The sequence below is a fragment of the Anthonomus grandis genome, chromosome 12 (assembly GCF_022605725.1).
Source record: "Anthonomus grandis grandis chromosome 12, icAntGran1.3, whole genome shotgun sequence".
Lineage (NCBI taxonomy): Eukaryota > Metazoa > Arthropoda > Insecta > Coleoptera > Curculionidae > Anthonomus > Anthonomus grandis.
Window position 1 is genome coordinate 2,657,249 of NC_065557.1, and position 23,590 is coordinate 2,680,838.

At 35.2% G+C, this 23,590-nt stretch overlaps 2 protein-coding genes and 1 long non-coding RNA gene across 3 annotated transcripts; all 3 read right to left on the reverse strand.

Annotated features, from left to right (window-relative positions):
* Positions 1 to 3,371: 3,371 nt before the first annotated feature.
* On the reverse strand, positions 3,372 to 23,460 carry LOC126742736 (integrator complex subunit 14). The gene is made up of 5 exons (XM_050449519.1): positions 23,164 to 23,460; positions 9,706 to 9,876; positions 9,477 to 9,651; positions 3,770 to 4,539; positions 3,372 to 3,646 (listed from the first exon to the last, which is right to left on the reverse strand). The coding sequence occupies exons 1-5, from the start codon at positions 23,320 to 23,322 to the stop codon at positions 3,425 to 3,427; spliced, it is 1,497 nt and encodes a 498-aa protein (XP_050305476.1). The 5' UTR covers positions 23,323 to 23,460; the 3' UTR covers positions 3,372 to 3,424.
* Positions 6,944 to 9,452, reverse strand: LOC126742762 (uncharacterized). Its single transcript, XR_007662711.1, has 2 exons — positions 7,971 to 9,452; positions 6,944 to 7,470 (listed from the first exon to the last, which is right to left on the reverse strand). It is a non-coding gene; the product is annotated as an uncharacterized LOC126742762 (long non-coding RNA).
* LOC126742729 (dnaJ homolog subfamily C member 2) lies at positions 20,070 to 22,432 on the reverse strand. Its single transcript, XM_050449512.1, has one exon. It carries the CDS (start codon positions 22,222 to 22,224, stop codon positions 20,272 to 20,274), a length of 1,953 nt encoding a protein of 650 aa, XP_050305469.1. The 5' UTR covers positions 22,225 to 22,432; the 3' UTR covers positions 20,070 to 20,271.
* Positions 23,461 to 23,590: the final 130 nt, after the last annotated feature.

Here is a 23,590-nt window from a genome sequence, read left to right on the forward strand (position 1 = left end):
CCTCGTCTTTCTACGTCATTTGTCAATGCGTCTTGTCATACTTGGCGCGAAATTTAAATAATAAACGATTGACTATGGCACGATTCCCAAAATTCAAAATCTAATGAGAATTCATATAGAGGACAGCTCTCTCTGGCCTAATTATAATATTTCCTTTTGTCTCTCTTTCAATTTCATCTGTTTACCTTTGACAATTGGCGCGAAATTTAAAATATTTACTACTGTGGAAAGTATGTGTGTGGGATTAATTGCAATTTCCTATTTTTACTTTCTCTTCAAGCAGAACTCATTATATGACCGTCCTCTCTTTCTCTCTCTCTCTAGGTTATCTGCCAATGCAATTTTTGACACTTACACATAGTGCCTGTACGCACCATCTATTAGGCATAGTTAGAACTATAAGATCGACCCCTGTAACTCTTATATCATGATTTGTGTTGTAGGTCCACATAGGCACAAATGTTTCGACAGTTAGCGGGAGAATCAAAATGTAGTTAGACCTAAAATGCAGATTTCTTTCCAAATGCAAGGAAATAGAAATTACGGAATTCCTAGTGCTTTATGACAGGAAGAAGTTTGACATTTGGCGCGAAATTCAAAATATTTGTTGTATACAGAGTTAGCGAAAAAAAAATATTTGCGTGCACCGTATATTGAATTGCAGAAAGATTGAAAGAGGCACAACAGGGAAAAGGATAAAACATCGAAACGCACAATAATGTAATTGACATTCTGCATACTTCTCCCTCTCCCGCTTCCTCCACGTCATCTGTCAACGCACTTTGACAAGAGACGTTTGTCACTTTACTTTCAAAATATTGGAATATTTCATACATAAATCTTTGCTTCAGTAACAATTAATTCAGGTTATACAACGAAATAACAAATTTTGACACCAAAAACTGGACCTCAGAACATTGTGTTTTATCTCCTCTTCTTTGTCTATAGTAGTACACGGTGACTGCGCACCACCTATTAGATATTGTTAGAACTACAGGAGCGTCCGTTCCTTTCTACACCGTTTGACACTTGGCGCGAAATTTAAAATTCTCGCTGGATTATTGCAGGAAATTTAAAAGGTATTGGGAATTCATGGACAGTTTTCTGGTTTAATTATAATATTTCTCTTTGTCTCTCTTTCAATGTCATCGGTCGTGACACGATGACACGTTTTACAGTTGGCGCGAAATTTAAAATATTTGTTATATACAGAGTTAGAGAAAAAAAAAATTGCCTGCACTGTTGTATATTGAATTGCAAAAAGATTGAAGGAGTGACAACAGGGAAAAGGACAAAACATCTTATCACAAAATCATGCAATTGACGCCCTGTTGTGCATACTTTCTCCCTCTTTCTCAACGGCATCTGTCACTGCACCTTGACAAGAGACGTTTGATACTTCATTCTCAAAATATTGGAATATTGCATATATAAATCTATGCTTCAGTAACAATTACTTCAGGTTATAAAACGAAATAACAAATTTTGACACCAACAACTGGACGTCAAAACATGTTTTTTTTTATCTACTCTTCCTTGTCCATAGTAGTACACGGTGACTGCGCACCACCTATTAGACGTTGTTAGAACTACAGGAACGTCCATTCCTTTCTACATCGTTTGACACTTGGCGCGAAATTTAAAATTGTCTTTGGGTTATTGCAGGAAATTTAAAAGGTAGTGGGAATTCATGGACAGTTTTCTGGTTTAATCATAATATTTCTCTTTGTCTCTTTTTCAATGTCATGTGTCGTGATAAGAGACGTTTGACACTTCTTTCTCAAATTATTGGAATATTTTATGCATAACTCTTTGCTTCAGTAACAAATACTTCAAGTTATACAACGAAAAGACACCAAAAACTGGACATCAAAACATTGTCCTTTATCTCCTCTTCCTTGTCTATAGTAGTACACGGTGACTGCGCACCACCTATTAGATATTGTTAGAACTACAGGAGCGTCCGTTCCTTTCTACACCGTTTGACACTTGGCGCGAAATTTAAAATTCTCGCTGGATTATTGCAGGAAATTTAAAAGGTAGTGGGAATTCATCGACAGTTTTCTGGTTTAATTATAATATTTCTCTTTGTCTCTCTTTCAATGTCATCGGTCGTGACACGATGACACGTTTTACAGTTGGCGCGAAATTTAAAATATTTGTTATATACAGAGTTAGAGAAAAAAAAAATTGCCTGCACTGTTGTATATTGAATCGCAAAAAGATTGAAGGAGTGACAACAGGGAAAAGGACAAAACATCTTATCACAAAATCATGCAATTGACGCCCTGTTGTGCATACTTTCTCCCTCTTTCTCAACGGCATCTGTCACTGCACCTTGACAAGAGACGTTTGATACTTCATTCTCAAAATATTGGAATATTGCATATATAAATCTATGCTTCAGTAACAATTACTTCAGGTTATAAAACGAAATAACAAATTTTGACACCAACAACTGGACGTCAAAACATGTTTTTTTTTATCTACTCTTCCTTGTCCATAGTAGTACACGGTGACTGCGCACCACCTATTAGACGTTGTTAGAACTACAGGAACGTCCATTCCTTTCTACATCGTTTGACACTTGGCGCGAAATTTAAAATTGTCTTTGGGTTATTGCAGGAAATTTAAAAGGTAGTGGGAATTCATGGACAGTTTTCTGGTTTAATCATAATATTTCTCTTTGTCTCTTTTTCAATGTCATGTGTCGTGATAAGAGACGTTTGACACTTCTTTCTCAAATTATTGGAATATTTCATGTATAACTCTTTGCTTCAGTAACAAATACTTCAAGTTATACAACGAAAAGACACCAAAAACTGGACATCAAAACATTGTCCTTTATCTCCTCTTTCTTGTCTATAGTAGTACACGGTGACTGCGCACCACCTATTAGATATTGTTAGAACTACAGGAGCGGCCATTCCTTTCTACACCGTTTGACACTTGGCGCGAAATTTAAAATTGTCGCTAGATTATTGAAGGAAATTCCCAAAATTTAACAGGTAGTGGGAATTCATGGACAGTTTTCTGGTTTAATCATAATATTTCTCTTTGTCTCTCTTTCAATAATGACATTGGTCGTGTCAACGTTTCACAGTTGGCGCGAAATTTAAAATATTTAGCACAGTATGCGTTAGAGTATAATTGCAATTAATTAGAGCTACAACGCAGATTTCTGTTCCAAGGCAAGGAAATTGATGTTTGCCGCGAAATTCAAAATATATTTTTTGTACATCGAGTTATGGGAAGTAATTTTATTTGCGTGGTTGTATGCAAAGGACGGACATCACTCTTTTTTTACGTCATATGTGAACGCACCTTGACAAAAGCCGTGTGATACTTGGCGCGGAATTCAAAAAACTCAATAAAAAGCAAAATTTTTATTTACCATTTATTTAATTCATTTAAAAACTAAAAACTATGATGCAGTATAATTCGTCTGCAGAGGCATCAAAATGTACTTGATGTCCCTATTTTGCGATTTGCGCAGCATATCGGCCGCGTGTTGAAGCTGTAGCGCGGAATCCGGATGCGCAGTGCCGGGCAGTTGCATGCATTCATGCTCGAAAATGCTCGCCAAACCGGTGAGCAAGTCCTGAAACCCTAAGGAAACCGCCGCTTTGCGTAGCCTGTTTAACTCCTGAAAAAATAACTAATTTGTATGGAAATATTCGTAGCGTTCCGACATTCCGTCATTGAACACGGCTTGTTGGATCTTGTGCAGTGTTAAAGGAAAGATAGCGATCGATTATGCGAAATTTACCTTATAAAACTGTTGCGTCTTATCCGGCAACTTCCGGGCGTGCCTCAGTATCTTCTGTATATCGGACTGTAGTCCGGCCTGTCTGATCCACACCACCCCGTTCTGCGAGTAGCTCCGTTTCTCGTTGGGCCTTATGGGGAAACTGCCCACTTGGTCCGGCGGGTACATATCGGCCGTTCCCAACTCGTTCAGGTCTCCCAGCCACGGTATGACATCAGACCCGGGAGTAAGCACCGTCAACATCAAGTTGCTCTTCTTCTTCGAGTCCGCCCACGAGTAAATGAACCCGAACCAGTTCTCGCCCAGGGTGACCAACGCGGCCATATTTTCCACCTTAAGAGCTCCGTGAAGTAAAACGCAGAACGAGGGTGTGCTGGCCTCGTCCACGTCATCGGTCAGGTCGATTTCGTTGGTGTTCGCCTCCTTTTGGGAGGCCGTCGTGTTTGTCGGTAAAATGAGGTGACGACTAATGGCCATCGGTGAGCCGATATCGGCCACCGCAATGAACCCGCACAGTTCGATTAGGTCGGAGACGTTGTACGTTTGGGTGGAGAAATCGGTGGTTTTCGTAAAAGGTAACGGGGCGGGCGAGAGGACGATTTTCGACTCCAAGTTGCCGCACCTCAGGGTGCCCTTGAAAGAGGTGTACATGTCTTCCGCGAGTTTTTGGAACAAGGCGGTCACGTTGCCTTCGGTTTGTAGATTTTCGGGGATCTGGATGGTGCCGTCGTACCCGCTGAGGTCGATCAGCCTTTGGTATAACGGTTTGGCTAAAAGAAACGTTTTATACAGGGTGTTATTTAAGTACGTGGCCAAACTCCAGGAGGTGATTCTATGAGTAATTTCAAGATGAAAAGTTCACATAAACTTAGGTCCAGAAATGGTTTATTTTAAAGATTCAGGGTGTCAAACTTTTTTTATATCTTAATAAGCTTTCAGGCGATTTTGTTCAAATTAAAAAAAAAACAATTTTTAGATCTACCCTTAAACTTCTATTTCAATAATTACACGATTACCCCTTTGGAAAACGTGGTTTTTCCACTGGTTAATTAAAGTTTTTTATTGCAAAAGCATCAAATGTAGCAGCTTAACGATAAAGACTTCCAAATACTACAGTCCAAACCGGTAGAACAACCGCTTTTTTTAATTTCCGATGAAAATGACAAAGAAAACGTTTTTGAACAGTTACCATTTAGGTCTCGTCAAAGTTGCAATCTTGGAAAAGTTGCCGCTGAAAAACTAACCAAGGCAAAAAGGAAACTAGTTCCTGCAAATCAAAAATCTACAGAAAACAGCTATGAAACTAACTGGATAAATATTAAAATAAGATATTGTAAGTGCACAGTGTAAATAAGTGCAAATTGTTTCTCGTTCCAAAAAAACCCCTCACACCAAATTCTAATTTAATATCTTATGAAACACTCGACTTACATGAAAAAACGATTTTATATTTCTCATTTTGACGCCCTGTATATTGAATACCGAGCGCCCAATTAAACAAGTACTGATTGATCAGTTGGGACCAGTAGAGATTTTCCTTAATTTTGATACAATACAATTCATGTCGAAATCACCATTGAAGATTGTTGAGCAGTTGCTCCGACAACGCTACTCACCGCGTTATATGTCTTACAAGCTTTAAGTATACGGTTTTTGGGGTATCAGGCTTCACAGAACCATGATGTGTTAAGAGCTCCGCTCGAATCTAAGTATGTGTTAATATTTAAATAAACTCCAAATACCAAATTTCATTCAAATCGGGCAAATACCAAAAAAGTTTCAAAAAAAAAAATTACTATGTAAAATAATAATACCCATTAAATCCCGATTAGATTTTTTTTTTATCATTAGGACCCACTGTGTTGTAATTTTTATCTAGCAAAATGACTTGTATAGACCACTATGTCGCATGAATATTATAATAATACACGGCAAATACTAAAACGTCAAACGTTGCCGAATTATCACGTCTAAAAGAACCCGATTTGGTAAAAGATCTGCACATATTCGGATTCTCCAGAGTCTCTGGAATAATTTCGTACCAATTTCAGGAAGTTCTGAGCTATTTTAAGCATTTTATCAATGAAATTAGGAAGCAAGTCCGAGCCGATTCGTCCACGTTGACGCCATGTTGTCAAAACCACTCAAAGTCCGCATTAAAATCGCGCGTAGGCGTCAAAATCGACCATTTTCAGAGGATGATTTCGGGTATAAAATAAGGTTTTTACCTTATGATTTGTACATGGAAAAATAGTATAAAGCCTTAGGAACAGATTAACATCAATTCTGAACCGATTCCAATTGGTTTTAGTAGTTAAATTTCGATTATAAAAAGGGTCTTTTTTCGGCGAAAATCGCCGTTTTCGTTGCCATGGAGACGCCGGCCAACCAACCACCGGTCATAGGTGACCATAGAGTAATTAAAAGTATGAGAGGGTTCAATCCCATAGTGACAAGTAGGCATCATCTTTACCCTAAACTCGATTGCAGCGTGCGGTTGCGGTCTAACCGAACTAAAATAATTGACATTTGTCACAGTCGGTAAAATAGTCTGCTGTAATACCGATCCGTCATAGAAATGACAGGCAGATTTCTATGACGGATCGGTATTACAGTAGACTATTTTACCGACTGTGACAAACGTCAATTATTTTAGTTCGGCTATTCAAAATTTTAGAATGGCGCGAAATTTAAAATTATTGACCCATTAAATCAATTTTTAACAGCGTAAAGGCTGTGAATCTCGATCACAAACTCTAAAAAATTATGAAATAGTGCAAGTGTATTAATTTAATTTTTGAAGAGGCTAAGAGTGATAATGTTTGTAATTTAAGTTTATTTTATACATTTTTTAATTGAATACGTTAGTGTTTTGACATTAAATTCATCAAATCTACTTTTAAGCTGTTAAGTTAATGCATTTAGGCCCTTCAAAAAAATAAATCGTTAATTGCACTTTTTCACTGATTTTTAGAGAATGTGAAAGAGATTTTACAGCCCAATACGCTATCAAAAAAAGATTTAATGGGTCAATTATGTAAGACAATATTTTAGAGATTAAGTATAATATATTTAGTCCTATTTTGAGAATTAAATGCTTGATACTAACAATGTTAATTTCACTGTTATCAACAAATTAACAAGGGTAGGGGTAGAATTTAAGTCAATTGTAAAGTAAGTTTATAATTTATTGTCTTAAAAGGGATCCTGATACAATTTGTTTTTGTGCTGCTTTAGCACAACACTCCATGGTATGTATTTTGCTTTTTACATTTTACATTTTGAGGATATGATACAAAAATTACAATTTATCAAATTTATAAATTAATTATTTACAGACATAAGACCTATATTTCTCAAAAATATGCCCTAAAAATTTTACATTTACTACCTACTTTTTTGTACAGAGGGTACCCAAAAATGTTAGGGGAGTGGTAATATATAAAAACTAATCCTGTAATTAAAATATTCTTTATGGAGAGTATGATATTAAAAATTAGTTGACACTGATGTATACCCTTAATTCTAGATGTTATCGGTCCTTTTTCTTAAATATTCAAAGAGCATCCCTGGATCTTACTCCCACCTTATCGAGGTGAGGTACCTCCTTGAGTAGTGACCTGGTAGAATGGAAGTTGTTTCACTTATTGTGCTTTTGGTACTTCCTAGCAGCAAAGCACTGATGATACCTTTCGTCAGACCTAGTAAAAAGTGGTCTAGCATAATTATGTTCATTCTGAACATTATATTGAGATTGCTGGATTATGATAGCAGGTAATAAAGTCAATGTATCTTCCCAAGGTACTTGTGCCTCAACCAGTACTGGGGCATTTTGAATAATACTTGGGCCAGCAATTGGGAGAGCACATTTTCTTAAATGAGTATGTATAGTACTAGTAAATGAAATATCCTCAAAATGGTCTTGACATAAATAACACCTTGTTGAGGTTGGGTTTAAACCAAGTATTTTAAACCATTGGGACCTCCTAATAATGTCACTTTCAGGAAATTTAAAGAAAATTTTATTTTTGTATGAATCTTCAATAGGACAATAGTATGTATTAGAACAAGTGGGTTCCTTGCATTTAAAAATTAATTTTCCTGGTGATGACATTATTAGGGCAGTTTTAAAATGGTAAACAACAATTTTAGGTGACCTACAACATGGTGAAAACTATTTGATAAAAAAAATTGCACTTACCCCATCCTAGGGATCTGAAACCACACAATAAAACAACAAAAAAGCTTCTGCCTATATGATGAAATTACACTTTAATGACTTTAAGCTACATTTTTAACTATTTTTTGTTGAGAAAAAAACAAAAGAACACACCCAATGGACGCCCAAATAAAAAGGAATAAGCAATGGCGACGATCGATGATGCGAAGGTGGGTGATGGCAAGGAAGGAAAGAAAATCGATAATAATAATGACAATTATGACAGAAGTTGGCCCTCGATGCCGTCTAACCGAACTAAATATCTTAGGTTAAGGTTTAAAACTTGATGATCAATTTAGGCTACCTTTCAAACACTCTTTTAATATTCATTTCTCTATGTAGGTGACTCGAACGTCGCTCTTGTGTGGGTAGATTTTTAGCGATTTTTCGTACTTAGGACTTTTTTGAAAAAAAATTACTTTTAGGGTACTTGTAAAAATAGCGAAAAAATGAAATTTTAGCATGTCATAGTAAAATGAATGGCGCATCTGCTCGATCGGTTTTGGTTTTTCTATCACATACCGGATACGCACAATTAATTTCCAAAGTCAAAAAATGTTAAAAAATTCATAACTCAAAAATGGTTTTACTTAAAAGTACGGTTGAAATTGCAAAGGATTCTGCTTATCACACGCTACAAACCGCCCATAAGCCATTTAGTTCTAGCGGGTGCCGCTAAAAAGTTATTAAGGCTGGAAAAAAAAGTGTAAAAAGGGTATTTTCAATTGAGCACTGTTCACCCTGTATAAATGATACGGTTAAACTTTATACGCCATTTTATTCGAAAAGAATGCAGCTTTAATTAATCCAAATGAATTTTTTTTTAATTTTGCAACGTAAAAATTTAACACAGAAAAAACTAAAAAAAATCAATTTTTTGAGTTTTTTTAAATTTTTTCCCAAAAAAAAAAACATTTTTTCAAAAAAAGTGCTTAATAAAAATTGTAGTTCTCGATAAGGCGCACCTATCTTCTGTGAGTCATTATTTCCGGAAAAACACCGTTAAACCGTCAGAGGGGCTGGAATATCATACATGTCTGAAACTTTGAGCGTTAAAAAAAATACTTCCCGTGTGCTGAGAATAACCAAAAACTATACAGATAAGGTCCTCATTAATTTTAATCGATCTGTTAAATTTCATAATATTCAAGAAACCGTTGCGACCTGTATCGAATTCCCTTTACCAAAATCGAAGAAAACATTTTTTTTGACTTTGAAGGCGTTCTAGTCCTACATAAAAAAACAAATGAAAATTTGAAAATAATCAAATTAAAGCCTCATATTTCTAGATTATAAAAAGGTAAACATCGTTTCTCTAACCCAAATACAACCAAAGTTATAAACACTTTCGTCCGACCGGTCCGAATTTTGTGCGAAAACTCCACTGCGGGAGAGCCCCATAATAAGAGCTACGCTCTTATAAAAATGGCATAACGAAAGTCGCATTATTTTGATGATTTGATGAATTTAGTTAGTTACCATTCTTACCTTTGGCTACACAGGGCTCATTAGCGCCGGCCACACAAACGACATGCAACTTAACCGGAAACGGAAATGGCAAAGGAAACTGCGGCTGGGAGGGACTCCGCTGGGCTGCGGTGGCCAGCGAGTCCTTTAAGGACATTGATCCTATGCCGGTGCTGCCATCTGTCACCAAGACAATCTGAAATTTTCCTTGTATTATAAAATAGTTCGAGTCATTGGTAATCGGCCCCACCTGGCAAGCGGTATTGTTGCCCCACTCGCCCAACACCATTTGGCCCAATCCGTGGAAGGCGGTCTCGATGCAGGTTTTATCGTAGTCCTCGATATTTTTCAGTTCCGCCTTGATGGCGCTGTAATCTCTGGTGAACGGGCACCTTTCTTCGTATAAAGAGGAAAATGCCATCTGAAATATACAGGGTGTACATTTGAAAACTTCCCACCACGGATTTATCGAAAACCACTGTTTAAAAAAAAAACGCCGAAATACGTCAAAAGGTTTGTCAAGGGGGACAATTTTCTAACCTAAAATTTCTTCACCCCCTTTCACCCTCTGGCCCCCAGGGTCATCCCCTTAAAAATTTTAAATGGCAAGGGGTATCGAGTAGGGGAAGGGTGTACAAAATGACATAGGGTTTTCAAAAATTAAAATTGTCTATGGACAAAAAATATTTTCACTACAATCACTAAAAAAACTCAAAAAGAAATTCTCATTTTAAAGTATTTAATTTAAAAAAGGTAAAAGTTCGTTTCACCCTCCTAAGTGGGTAAAATGGCATAGCTGTTAAATATTGCCAAAAATTTTTGTAGAAAATTAATTATCGCAACACAGTTCACAAATAAACATCTTAGTTTTTTTGTCGACTCCAGCACACTCAGCGTGTGCCCATTTCGAGCAAGAACAACATTGCAGCCAAATTTCCTTTGCCTTTGATTTTTAAATTCTTCCAACATAGTAAATGCAAGTAGAATCTTCGTCGTCTTCTATTAAGAATCAGTGGCGAAGCGTGAACTTTTTTTTCGGGTAGACAAACAATAAAAATCGTTAATTAGAAAAAAATGTATATTCAATATTATTCACTTTAATGAAATACAGAATGAAAGCGCATGAAATATTAACTCAAAGAGAAAAATTATGTAGTGATATAAAAAAGAAATAAATAATTACTACTAGCATAAAAAGATAGATAGATAAAAATAAATACTACTTACAAAAAAACACAACTAAAATACAATTGCCAATATGGAACAGTCGTTCATAAATAACCACTAAAAAAAGCTTTTCTATACACCCAAAAATAAAAATACTAATTATTAAATTACTATAGCACGCGCCCCCACCAAATGCAGACAAAACTGAAGATGTATTGCGGCCGACCAGATCAAGCGTGCCCATAAACAATAACCCTTAACAGCATAATGAAATAGCTGGTCGACTTCGATAGACAAAAGCTCGAATGTCTTCCCCGCGAGTTAAGTTTGCAATTTTGCATACGTAATAGGCTGAATGCGGCCGGACCTCTGTAGCCTGCTTGATGCGTATTTGGTTCGATATGCTCCAAATTTCGGAAGACAAATATCAATGTGTCTTCCTGGGGCTCGTATACATTAATTGGGTATCAGACCTGTATTTTTATCTTAATCGGTGCGGCAGGCGGGGTGCGCCTTCGGATTAATCATGTTTAGATACTATATAATAATATTAAGGATAGCGACTACGTTCTGTGTTATTTTTTTTGAATTTTAATTCAACAACTACATGAAATAATTACGTGATAAATTAATGACAAATAACTGGATAATTTTGGGTAGACAGTGTCTACCTTGTCTACTCGTACGCTTCGCCACTGTTAAGAATGGGTTGTTTTCAGATTCAGAGTCAGTGTCAACCTTTTTAATTGCAGCTCTTTTTTTTATTTTCGACTGTGGGTGTAGTTCTTGATTTTGCTTCCTCCAAATTTGAAATTAGAAACAGCAGGATAGCCTAATGAACCATTCCAATAATCTATTGTAGAAGGCAACTGCATTAGAGAAGTCAAAATGCAGATTCCGATGAACTGTTCAATCTCATGATTTTTTGTATGGACAGGCTTGTGTGGTTGACACTGGATATTATACAAATTACTTTGCTCTGTAATGTAACTTATGAGCTCTTTTGGGAAAAGGAATTTGAAGTATTCTACTGGAGTTGCAAGCGTACGAATCGAATCCGGAAGATCTTGACAACCTCTAAATTGAATTTCGTTATCGTTTTTCAATAGATTACGAATTTCTGATAGGGGCATATCGTCATCAGATGAACAGTCGGATTCTGAATCTGGATCATTTTGGTTGGTTTCTATTTTTGAATTTATAGAACTTTCAGCTTCGTCGCCAGATAAATCTGGATCATCACTTTCATCGGAGTCTATATTAGCTACACGTTGTAGAGTACCATAAAGTTTCTTTGTGTCCATAACTGAAAATAAAAGCAACCAATGTAAACATAATTGCATACTGTTCCATATATGGCACAAGCACAAAATCTAAAACATAACCTCCTAAATTACCATCAAATGAAAAATAACTTACCGTATAAGACAGCTTACACTTCACCCGTAATGCCAATAATTTTTTTTTCGATAATATTATAATTTTAAGAAACAAAAAACTTGCAAACAAAACACAGTCTCTGAGAAATAGTGTAGATAATTAAAATAATGAGATCCAGAATTTGATGGGCATCTTATTTGACAGTGTTTTCCATCTATCGAACCGAAACAATTTGGAAATTCCCATCGATTAAAGTAGTCAGCTATAACTTTCTTTAAACAGTTCTCAGTTGGAATTGGCATAAATTCTTCCCAAATAATTTGGCAGGTTTCGAAAACTATGTTGCTTACTGTAGATTTTCCCATTCGAAAAGCAAATGCTAACGATCTGAACGATAAACCCGTTGCCAAATACCTAAAAAAATCTATAAATAAGTATAAACATCACCAGAAGTTTTGTAAATATAAAAATCATAAATTAGCTATAATAGTGTATTAAATTATAATTTCTTTTTAGCTACGGATGCCAAAAACAGGTGGAAAAATTTAAAAGATCAGTTCAGAAAGGAGGTGGAAAAAATACCCATTTCCAGATCGGGAGCCAGTGCACCACCTGTAAGACCAAAGTGGCAGTATTTTGAACAAATGAATTTTTTAAAAGATTTCGTTACTCCTTCCCCTACACAGGGGAATTTGTTTTCTTGCAATGAAGATTCAAATGAAATCGAAGAACTTCATTCCGTTGAAAATAATGAAAACAATGAAGCCAGCGATCTAATACATGTACATTCACAACCTTCTTCGCCCTCATTAATGCCGCTACGAACACCATCTAGAAGCAGCTCAATTTCTCAAGTACGTAAAAGGACCAAAAAAAGACATCCAAGAAGAATTTTTAAGTTTAGAAACTAAAAAAATTGAAATGTGGCAAAACGAAGCGAAAGACAATGATAACGCCGATTTACAGTTCTTTAAAAGTCTATTGCCCCATATGGCTGATTTCACAGAATTTGAAAAACTGGAAATTAAGTCGGATATCATGCCATTAATTTAAAAAAAAAAGAAAAAAAAGCTGCCAGAGCAGCAGCAGCAGATTTTACAACTTTCGCTTTTGGAAACTGGTAACTTGGAAAACGGGTAAAAATAATTTGCTGACCAAAAATCAAAATATGCTACCAAAGCTATTTATCATCAAAAACTATGCGAAATCGATAACTGATGTTACTATACATATAAGTGCTTGCTACCAAAAAATAATTGAAATAGCACCCTTTTAAGGGGTAGTTTGTATTTGTCAATGTCTTATAAAAACGTGCTAAAGTCCAGTGCAACGATATATTAGAATGGTCACCCGTCAAAACACCAGCATTCCACCTGCCAAACAATGTCATCCACCTTCTATTTACATTGTTTGAGAAGTAAAATGCTGGTGTTTTGACGGGTGACCATTCTAATATATCGTTGCACTGGACTTTAGCACGTTTTTATTAGACATTGACAAATACAAACTACCCCTTAGAGGGGTGCTATTTCAATTATTTTTTGGTAGCGGGCTGTCATACATATACTGCTATTAGATATTAAGTTTGAACAGTTTCTGTCTGTAAAGAGCTTTGGTAGCACGCTTTTATTCTTGGTCAGCAAATTACACACCACCTTGGAAAACCAAGCAGGCTGCAGTAACGACCCAGGTTCATATTTCACGTATAATATGATATAATGTACTTTTCGTTAAAAAATGTGGTTAATTAGCCTGTTATAATAAAATTAAATAAAAACTTTTATTTCTATAACTAACATTTCATTATTATATATAAAAAGAATATATTCTTACCTTAATGTGACTATACCAGTCTTTCTTCTGCTGATATAGGAGATCGATAATTTGTCGTAAGCCTCTTATTAACTTTACTTAATAAAAAATCATATGTACTTATGGAAATTCTTAAGTATTCAAAGAATTTTTCCAGGTATTCTCTTAATTCGACGTATAGGTGGTGAAATTCTCCAAATTTTTTTCTCCTTTTACTAATAGGATGTATTCCATATAGGGGTTACTGCCTATTAAAATATTTCTTTTTAGTTTTGATAAGGGCGCCATGTTTACTGGCGACAGAACACCACCAATCTGCGATTTTCTATTTTTAGTATGGCCAAAAAATCGCTCGCTCGCTTACGCGAAATAACTGTGTGACATAGCTATTATATTAATACAAGAATCCCTTTTAGAAACTAACCAATCTCATGATCAAATCAAGGCTCGTTTCTTCGTCATTTGATGTATCCAGAACCTGTGACATATAAAAAGAAAGTCAGCAGCAATGAAAAATTACCAAGCGCTATTTCGTCTGTAGCATGGAGAAGACATTACGAGGAAAAGGATAGTGTTAAAAGAAAAAAGGCAGAGGAAATTGAAAAAAGAAAACAGAATAAAATGTGAAGAAGACCACCTATTTTTAAATTATAGGCGTAGTATTTTATATTCGTTTGGATTTGGGATTCAGCATGTCGCGTCATCTGAAAAATCTTTTAATTTTTTGATTGTATAACGACAGCCCTACCACAGGTTAGTAAATTTAAAACTTATTAGTTTGTTTTTTTTATTGGTAATGTGTACATATATATTTTTATTAATGTTTATAAATTTAATATTTCGCATGAATAGGAGGAAATAACTTATGCATGTATTTATCTAAAATTGTTTCATGCTGAAGAGAAAATTTATATTTAAAGTGATCGACTGAGATAATTTATTTACTGAATTGTAGGTATATGTTCGAAATTAGTTTTTTTTAAATTATTTGTGTGTTTCAAAAGTAAGCTAGAGCCTTGTTGAATCTAACTAACATTTCGACCCTGACTGGGTGAATATTCAGACGTAAATCATACCACAGATAAATAAATATATGTTTCGCGAATTTGTCCGTCTATCTGTGATAATACCTAGAATATTGACTCAACTATTCAACTCATAGCTGGGTAGCCTCCCGTATGTGACCTCAGTACCTTCTAGTGATCGCTGGATAACTAACCCAACTCTCTTCAGTTTTATATGTATGAGGAATTAGAAAGGAACAGTAAATAAATTATCTTTATTTTTTTTTTGTTGTAACCGCAGGAAGAACTTATTACTCAGCATGATTCGATTTTTAGGGAATTGAGATCGAGGGTTTCTCTGCCGTGCTCTTTCCCCTCGTGAATTCCAGGCTGAGTACGGCATTATTTTTTTTTCATAAATAAACTAAGTAGGTGTATTATCAAGACTGCATTTTCTTTAATATCATCCTAATAATTCAAATTTCCCTAATTTTGCCTTGTCAAGCGCATCCGAGATAAGTAAAAGAGAGAGTGATTCTGTTACAAAACACAACGTAGGGAGGGTATTGGTTTCTTATTTATTTTTTTGTTCTCGTTCGATCTTTTTCTTATTTATTAAAAAAAAAACTTATCTCATCCATTCTTTTTTTATACTACAAATGTCCGCCCAAAAACTTCGATTAACAGAAAAAAAGAAAATCAATGTAAGAATGACCGTCAGACAAAGATACAATAAAAGAAATGTTAAAAAGGCAGACAATGTTCAAGACAGCACTCACGAAGGGGCTGAAAGGAAGGAAAAAACAAAATGTATTACTTGTAATGAAGATTTAGTAAGCGACACAGAAATAGACGATGAAAAGAACATTGGATGTGATAAGTGCACAAATTGGTTGCACTTGCGATGCACAGAGTTTATTGGAATGACGTACATTGACGCAGCATCAAAAGATTATATTTGTTTTCGTTGCTCTTAGTTTCTCTGCTTGCACTCTTTTATAGCTTCATTTTTTTTACCAAAAATTCATGGAATAACAATTTTAGTTCCTGTTACATTTTAAGGTATAATTTGTTGCTTTTATTTATTTATTTTTTGTTACTGTTTTAATGTGTAAAATTTTTATATTGATGCTTGGTTAATGTTAAAAATCCCTTAATAATTAGCTATTACTTTTAAAGCATCTAAATAAAAAAAATCTATTTTTGATAATCAGATTATTTAATTAATATAATATACAGATTTAAGCAAAACCGTTTTTTTTTCTAATAAATAGGTATAGATAATGGTTTTATTATAAAATATAAGAACTTATAAGTAAAAAAACTCAATGGCCGAAAAACGGTAAGACATGTGGACGAAAATAGAACGTATTGGTCCAAAACGGGTACAATTTTGGCCGACAACAATTCCGGGTGTCCGAAAACCGGCAAAAGTGCGTATTTTGTATTTTACTGTTATTTGTAACTATATAGTTATACTTATTTTCAAAAAAAAAGCAATTACTAAATACTATTATATCATCAAGAACAAAACTTGATTGACATATTCGTCAAGACGGTTGGGCTGCACAATTTTTAAAGACAAAAAACAGCCGAAAACAGGCGCATTCACCCTAATTGCATATTGTTCCATATATGGCACAAGCACAAAATCTTAAACATAACCTCCTAAATTACCATCAAATGAAAAATAACTTACCGTATAAGACAGCTTACACTTCATCCGTAATGCCAATAATTTTAAGAAACAAAACGTATCAATTAACTGTTAGCGTGCGGCAGTCTCTGACACGAAATAACTGTCAGAGACAACCAAGATTGGGACAGAGACTGTCAGAGACAACCAAGGGGTTCTTTCAGGTCGTATAATGGAAGAAAGAAAGAAAGAAAGAAAGAAAATGTGCTATATTACGTAAGACAACAAAATCTTGTGTACAAGCATCCTAAAAACTAAAAAATTCCAAATTTACTTTAAATTTCAAATTTCAAACAAACATCTTCATTTTTTAAGAGAAAAAAAAAAGCATCTTTTTGATAAATTTCATTAAAAAATAAGTAAAGCTGTCAATAAAACAGAATTTAGAAGAAGTAAATTAAATTATTTAACAGGAAACAAAACTAAAACACTAAAATGATGTCAGAGCACAGGTTAAAAGGTATCATTAAAAAAATCGTCAAGGCTATAATATGCCCTGGATAATAAAAGTGATTTTAATTCCTTTTTGAATCTCTTAACTTCTAAAATTTGTCTGATACATAGAGGAACATGGTTGTAATTTTTTTTGCTAAGGCCCATAATAAAGGTTTTGCCCACATTAAATACAAGCCTGTTTGCAGCACACCACTCCGATAAAATCTTAAGATCCTTAAAAACCTGGGCTCTAACATTATCAGAATCTCTATGATTCCATAAAATGGTGGTACATCAGCAAACTGAACCACTTTGCCCTGCAGTTTAAATGAACCCAAATCATTTACATAGAGCAAAAATAATAGTGGTCCTAACACTGAACCCTGAGGTACTCCAGTTTTAAGGGATCTGGAATCGGATAAACATCCAGATACTGTAACTCTTTGGGTACGATAAGACAGATAGGATTCCAGCCATTGCAATGCCACACCTCTAAAGCCATAATTATTGAGCTTAGACAGCAGTATTCCATGATCTACACAATCAAATGCCTTGGATAAATCGCAAATCGCAAAACACTGCCGCCGCGGACTCTCCAGAATTCAAGGACACATAGACACTCTCCAAAAAGCCGAAAACTGCGTCATGAGTCCCTTTTCCCGTTTGAAATCCAAACTGATTTGCAGATAAAATGCAATTATGTTGCAAAAAAGATAAAATTCTGATTTTTGCAAGTTTTTCAACTATCTTGGAGAGGGTAGATAATATAGAAATTGGACGGAAATTACAAGGCTCACTCACATCTCCACCCTTATAAAGAGGGATAACCACTGCCTCCTTCAAACATGCTGGAAAGATGCCATTATGAAAGGAATTGTTTATGGCAGAAGCTAAGGCATTCAATGCTGAGTCAGGCAAAAAGAGTAGTAATTTTGATGATATTCCATCAGCTCCAGCTGATTTATGGTTTTTTAAGCTTTTAATTGCATCTCTAACATCAGTAAGGCTAACAGGATAAAAGAAAAAAGAATTTTGAACTGACACTTGTTGAATATAATGCAAAGGATCAATATTAGTATTCACATCCTTGAGTAATAAATGAGGAATATTACAGTAATAATCATTTAAACTATTTGGTCTTACTTCTGGTTCTGAAACTTTCTTGTGAGAATGCCTGAAGTCATTTATAATTGACCAACATTCTCTCTGCCTATTTGAGGACATATTCAAGCGGTCACTATAATATTTAACCTTAGCTGCTTTTATCGTCTTTCTATATAGACTACGATATTTCTGATGATAATGTTTGCATTAGTTGTAAACTTGCACAGCTTAGCCAAAAAACGGAGGTTTTTAGCTGAAGTTCTGAGGCCTGCTGTGACCCATGGTTTTCTATTTTTCATTTTAAGCCTCTTTTTAGGAAAACACTGATTGATCTTGTCACGGGTCACGAGCCAACGGGTCAGGAGCCATTTCAACTGCATTCCAATTAACTAAAGCTGTAGTAGAAGAAAAAGCATTAAAATTTGCTCTGCTGAAAATTCTTCCTATATAATGGAAATACAGTGTTGCATGGAATCCTAGCGAGAATGGCTTCATGGTCAGAAATACCAGATGAGAATACTCTACATGACACATCATTTAAATTTGTACACAAATAATCAATAGTAGTTGCAGATGAGGATGTTATACGTTATAAGATTCCAATATACTTAAAAGGGATGTATGATATGATGGCAAGCTTACATCAGTGAAGTTAATATTAAAGTCACCAGCCAATATAACTATGGAGTGTAGAGACAATGGGGATAATAGAGAATCAAGTTTGTCCAGGAACATACCAATATCTCCTGTGGGTGGTCTATAAACACAAAGAACATATAAATTAAATCGCTTACAAAAACAAAGGGAGAGTTCAAAAACCTTCTCCAACAGAAAGTTATCATACTTATTAATTTTACAGAAAAAAGCTTCAATTGTTTGTTTAACTAAAATAGCTGTTCCTCCATGTATGGAGTGTTGCCGACAAAAAATTGATATAGGAATATATAATCAGATATTAAGAAACATTCGTTAGGCTTTAACCAGTGCTCAGTTAGTAATACAATATCAGGAAAATCACATGAATCAAGTAAAAGATGAAGCTCGTCCATTTTATTTCTTAGAGAGTGTATATTTAAAATAAAACTACTGAAACTTTTCCCATGCTTATTGTCAATGTTATTTATAGAATGTGAGTGAGCTTTATCTTCTGTGTGTTTATCTATAAAAAAGAATCCCTATCACAGTTAGTATCTAGAAGTCCAGATTGATTACTTGGTTTTATTGTGGACACATTTTTTGATGAAATGCTACTTTTGAAATGTTTTAAAATATGGGTATACAGTAATGATGCCAAATCTGATCCAAAGTTGCTGGCATGATTAGACTCTAAAATTCTATTTAGATTAATATTATTTGCGTGAAATATTCTATAGAGAGCCTTATTGCTATTATAAATTACATTGTGGTTTGGATACATGTAAGGGCTTGTCATCACTAAACTATTGCTATGTAAATGTATAAAAAATTTTTAAATACCGAATGATAAGCAAATAACATTTAACATATCATTTTCTGTAAATTCCTTAACCATAGATGATGCAGTATAAATCAGTTCATTGTTTGTACTTCCTGGCTTCAGGAAACACTGGACTTTGTAGTTAGCTTCAAACTTCAGACGCAATTTCTTCAGGAACACTCTACTACAGTTTCCACCCACAAAAAGAAGCCTAGGTCGATTATCAACGGGTGAATTTGGCCTACATGGCAACTGTGTTGGATAATTTATATTAACGAATTTATTATGTTTTTGTAATGGAATAATACTATCGATCTGTACATTTTGCTGTGTAAGCGGTACGTTCCAAATACGATACAGTATGCAGTAAAGGAATATAACTTAATTTTAGACAATATTTTTGTAGTTTGGGTCATATATGGCACATGATGCGGTAAAGGGTTAAATATTTTTATTTACGTTTATCTTTCATTGATTGGTTGTAAGTCACAATATCGATTTTTGCTTTAATGTTTATTATAAACACTTTTTTTTGTTAACTTAAGTAATAATACACCCGATCAGTGGGAACAATCATTTTTATTGTATTAATCACAATGCTTTTTGACATTACCATAAAAGTGAAATGGTCAACTCAAATTATTGACTAAATAATAATAATTTACATATTCATTCACATCATATAAAAAAAAAAAAAATAGTAATACAGAACAGCATCCTGCAATTAAGTATTTGTATAAAGGTGTCAAAATACTAAACTAGTCATTTAGCGGTGGTACCTACAGCCGCTTGCGCAGCCTTTTTCGCTTTCACAGTCTCGACCAGTTCCTTATACCGTTTCATGCATTCCTTTTTACTTCTGTTGGGTATACATTCAGCTATCCGATCCCACCTTTCCGGCGTCGAGGCAGGATAAGTTTTTAACGCTTGCTCGAGCAACTGTTGCTCCGAAGACGTCCAAGGCAACACGTCGAACTTCACGAACTTCTCCGCTTTATTCGTGTCCTCTTTCGTCTCCTTTTCTACGTTGGGCTGTTCCTGTTTTAACTCACTTTTCGATGCCGTTTTTCTGATACCATTCGTCAGTTTGCCATTGAGTGTGACCTCGTCCAGTTTCTTCGATATGCCCGTCTCGTCCACGTTTAAAACTTGTTTCTTGTCCTTTTTAAAGGTGTCGAAGGCTTTCTTGTTGGCCTGCTCTTTAAGGTTATTTTTTGAGAAGTCGGTGTTCTGAAGATCTTTTGCTTTGGCCAGGACTAATTTGGCGGTGAACTTGCCACTGTCTTTGGTAAACAGGCCGTGTTGGTTTATGAAGTTGGCGATGACCTCCCAACGTTGGTTTGTGCCAGCAGGAAATAGATTGACCGATTTTACTAAGAGCTGTAAGTTTTCCTCGTTCCATTCTGGGGCTACTTTTATTATGGCAGTATTTTTCTCTTCTGTGGTTTTCTGTTTAGCCGCATTCAGCACCTCTTGTCTCTCTTTTTCTATTTTCTTTTCATGGTCATTTATCGCTTTTAGAAACCCACTTTTTCCATTGTTTTTGATGTTTTTATTTAGTTGCTCCAGCTCTTCTATCGATAACGTCTCACAGATTGCCTCTATGGTGGTAATGTGTTTTAAATTTTGTTCACTATTGTCTGTATAATAGTTGTTTGCTTTGCACATGTCTCTTAGGATTTTTCTTTCTTTTTTAAGGGCCTTTTTAACAGCTTCTCTCTCTTGCCTTTTGGCTTCTATTCGTGCTCTTTCGGCAGCTTCGGCTTGTTCTTTGGCCAACTGCACCTCCCTGAGAATTCGCTCTTCTTCATCTTTTTTTTGTTGGGCTGCAGTCTGCTTGGCTCTTTTGGCCGCTAGTTTCCTATCCTTGTCTTCCTGCTTAAATTTGGCTATTCTAGGATCATTATTGTAAGCTAAATCTACTAAACTTCTTATTCTGGACATTTCCTCTTTCTTTTTCCTTAGCCTTTCAGCTTTGTTTAATTTATCAACATACCTCCTTTCATCCCTATCCTGGCACTTGTCCTTGTCTTCTTCATCCTCATAAGAATACTCTCGCCACGATTTAAAGTCATACCAAAATGAATAGAATTTTTCAACCTCTTCTCTGGACGAGTTGATATTACCAAGTTTAGGCACCTTAGGCTTTTCAGACCAACGAGCATTCAAGTCAAAATAATAATTAAATACCTCAAAAAAGTCCTTTTTAAGTTCAGATCCCGATGGTATATTATTATCAAACTCTGGGTCAACTGAATCAAACGCTCTCCTCTTCTGTACAGTGCCCAGGGTTTCATAGGCCATAGTAATGTTTGTAAAATAGTCATCGTCAGCTTTAATTTCTTCTCCTAAGGCTTTCCTTTTATCCGGATGATGCTTTAATACTTTCTTACGGTAAGCGGTCTTAATAATATCCTCAGTGGCTTTGTGTCTTAAAGTTTCAATTCCTAACACCTTATAATGGTCCTGGGACTTCCATTCCTTAGGGTCTAAGCTTCTCAGGTACTCCACATCATCCACATATTCGACATCTTCAGGTTTAAGTTCGGGTTCGCCCTGTTCAGCCGGTTCTGGCTGTTCCACCTCGAGTTCGATCAACGGGTGCGGTAGAAACTGTAATTCAGGCTCTCCGCCCCCCACATTTTCATAAATGAAACGGTACCGCAGCGAGACAGTCCTGCAGATGGTGTTCAAAGATGTTTTAGATTCACCCATGACTGATGTGGATGGTCATAACCTCTTTAATGCGTTTTGCGGCAATACGGCCGATGCCACTTTGGAATTTTTGCTTTCGCTCGGGCTTTACAGATTCACGGTGTGATTTTTTGCGAGTATTTTGGTGAATTTTTCGAAATTAAATCTGAAGATTATCATAACAGAATTTCCCACATGGTACTTGTCAAAAAAGGACGTTTGTAAAGGGAATTTCCGTTTTTTAGGTTTGTCAAACTGGGAAATATCATTACGTCACTTGTCACGTTGACAAGAGTATTTCCATGGTAGCAACTTTTGAGTTAATAACGGATTGTCGTGCGCTGTTGCCAGTTGTTCCAAGACATTGGGACTTTACCAATTATTACTTTTGACTTTAGGTATTAGTATTGGCAATAAAACAACTACACTAATTAATAATGACACTATAAAACCATGAATACTTTAGGAACATTCGTACCAAAATGTCTGTCATTTTTCACTGTCACTGACCAAAAAAAAAAAATATTAATAAATTAAAGGGATTCGCTTGGGGATGGAAAGGGAATACTTCGAGAAAAAAGGTTTTACAACAAAATATTCCGTCAAGTGATAAACCGAACATCGAAGGTTAAATAAATTTGGCAACAGTGGGAAAAGCTAATTTAATTATGGGTGTCAAATTTGTCATTTTCCAGTGTCACCAACAAAAGAAACTACTACAACGTTGCCATTTGCTTGTCTAGCATTAACTATTTATATTTATTTTTGAAGTATTTCATTCCTATATCCTGTTTTAAATCAACTCAAAATGGCACTTGCACTGAATAATAAAATAAATGAGACATTTAAGCTTCTTATATTTGGCTTGTTGTTGTGAACGATTTGGCAACCCTGCCCATAATTACTATTATAACTAGGGAATTCCACAAGTTTTTTAATAAACATGAACCGTTTACTTACCAAAGCAATAAATTCCAATTTGGAATGGATACTTAAATGATCCAGAAACGTATTAATACCGCTTATAGCCAATTGCTTCCTGGTTGTTTCGGTCCCATCGGAAAGTTGCACGGGCCTGGTCATGGACAGGGAAACGTCCAATAGGATTACCGTGGGCATATTGTCGTAACAATTAATTTATATGTTAACTATTTTATGATTTTTCTTTCATTTAATGGATTATTTAGGAGTTTCTTCAAAGTAAACAATGGTTTAGAACAAAATTTGTTTGTTTACATTTTTTTTTGACAAATGACGTTTCTGTCAACAGGTTTTACAGTGTTGTCAGATTGCGACAGCAAGTTTCCTCAAAAAAATTACTGATTATCACCTAACAAGCTAAACTGTATATTGAGCAGTTTTAAGAGGGAATCACTACATCCATTAA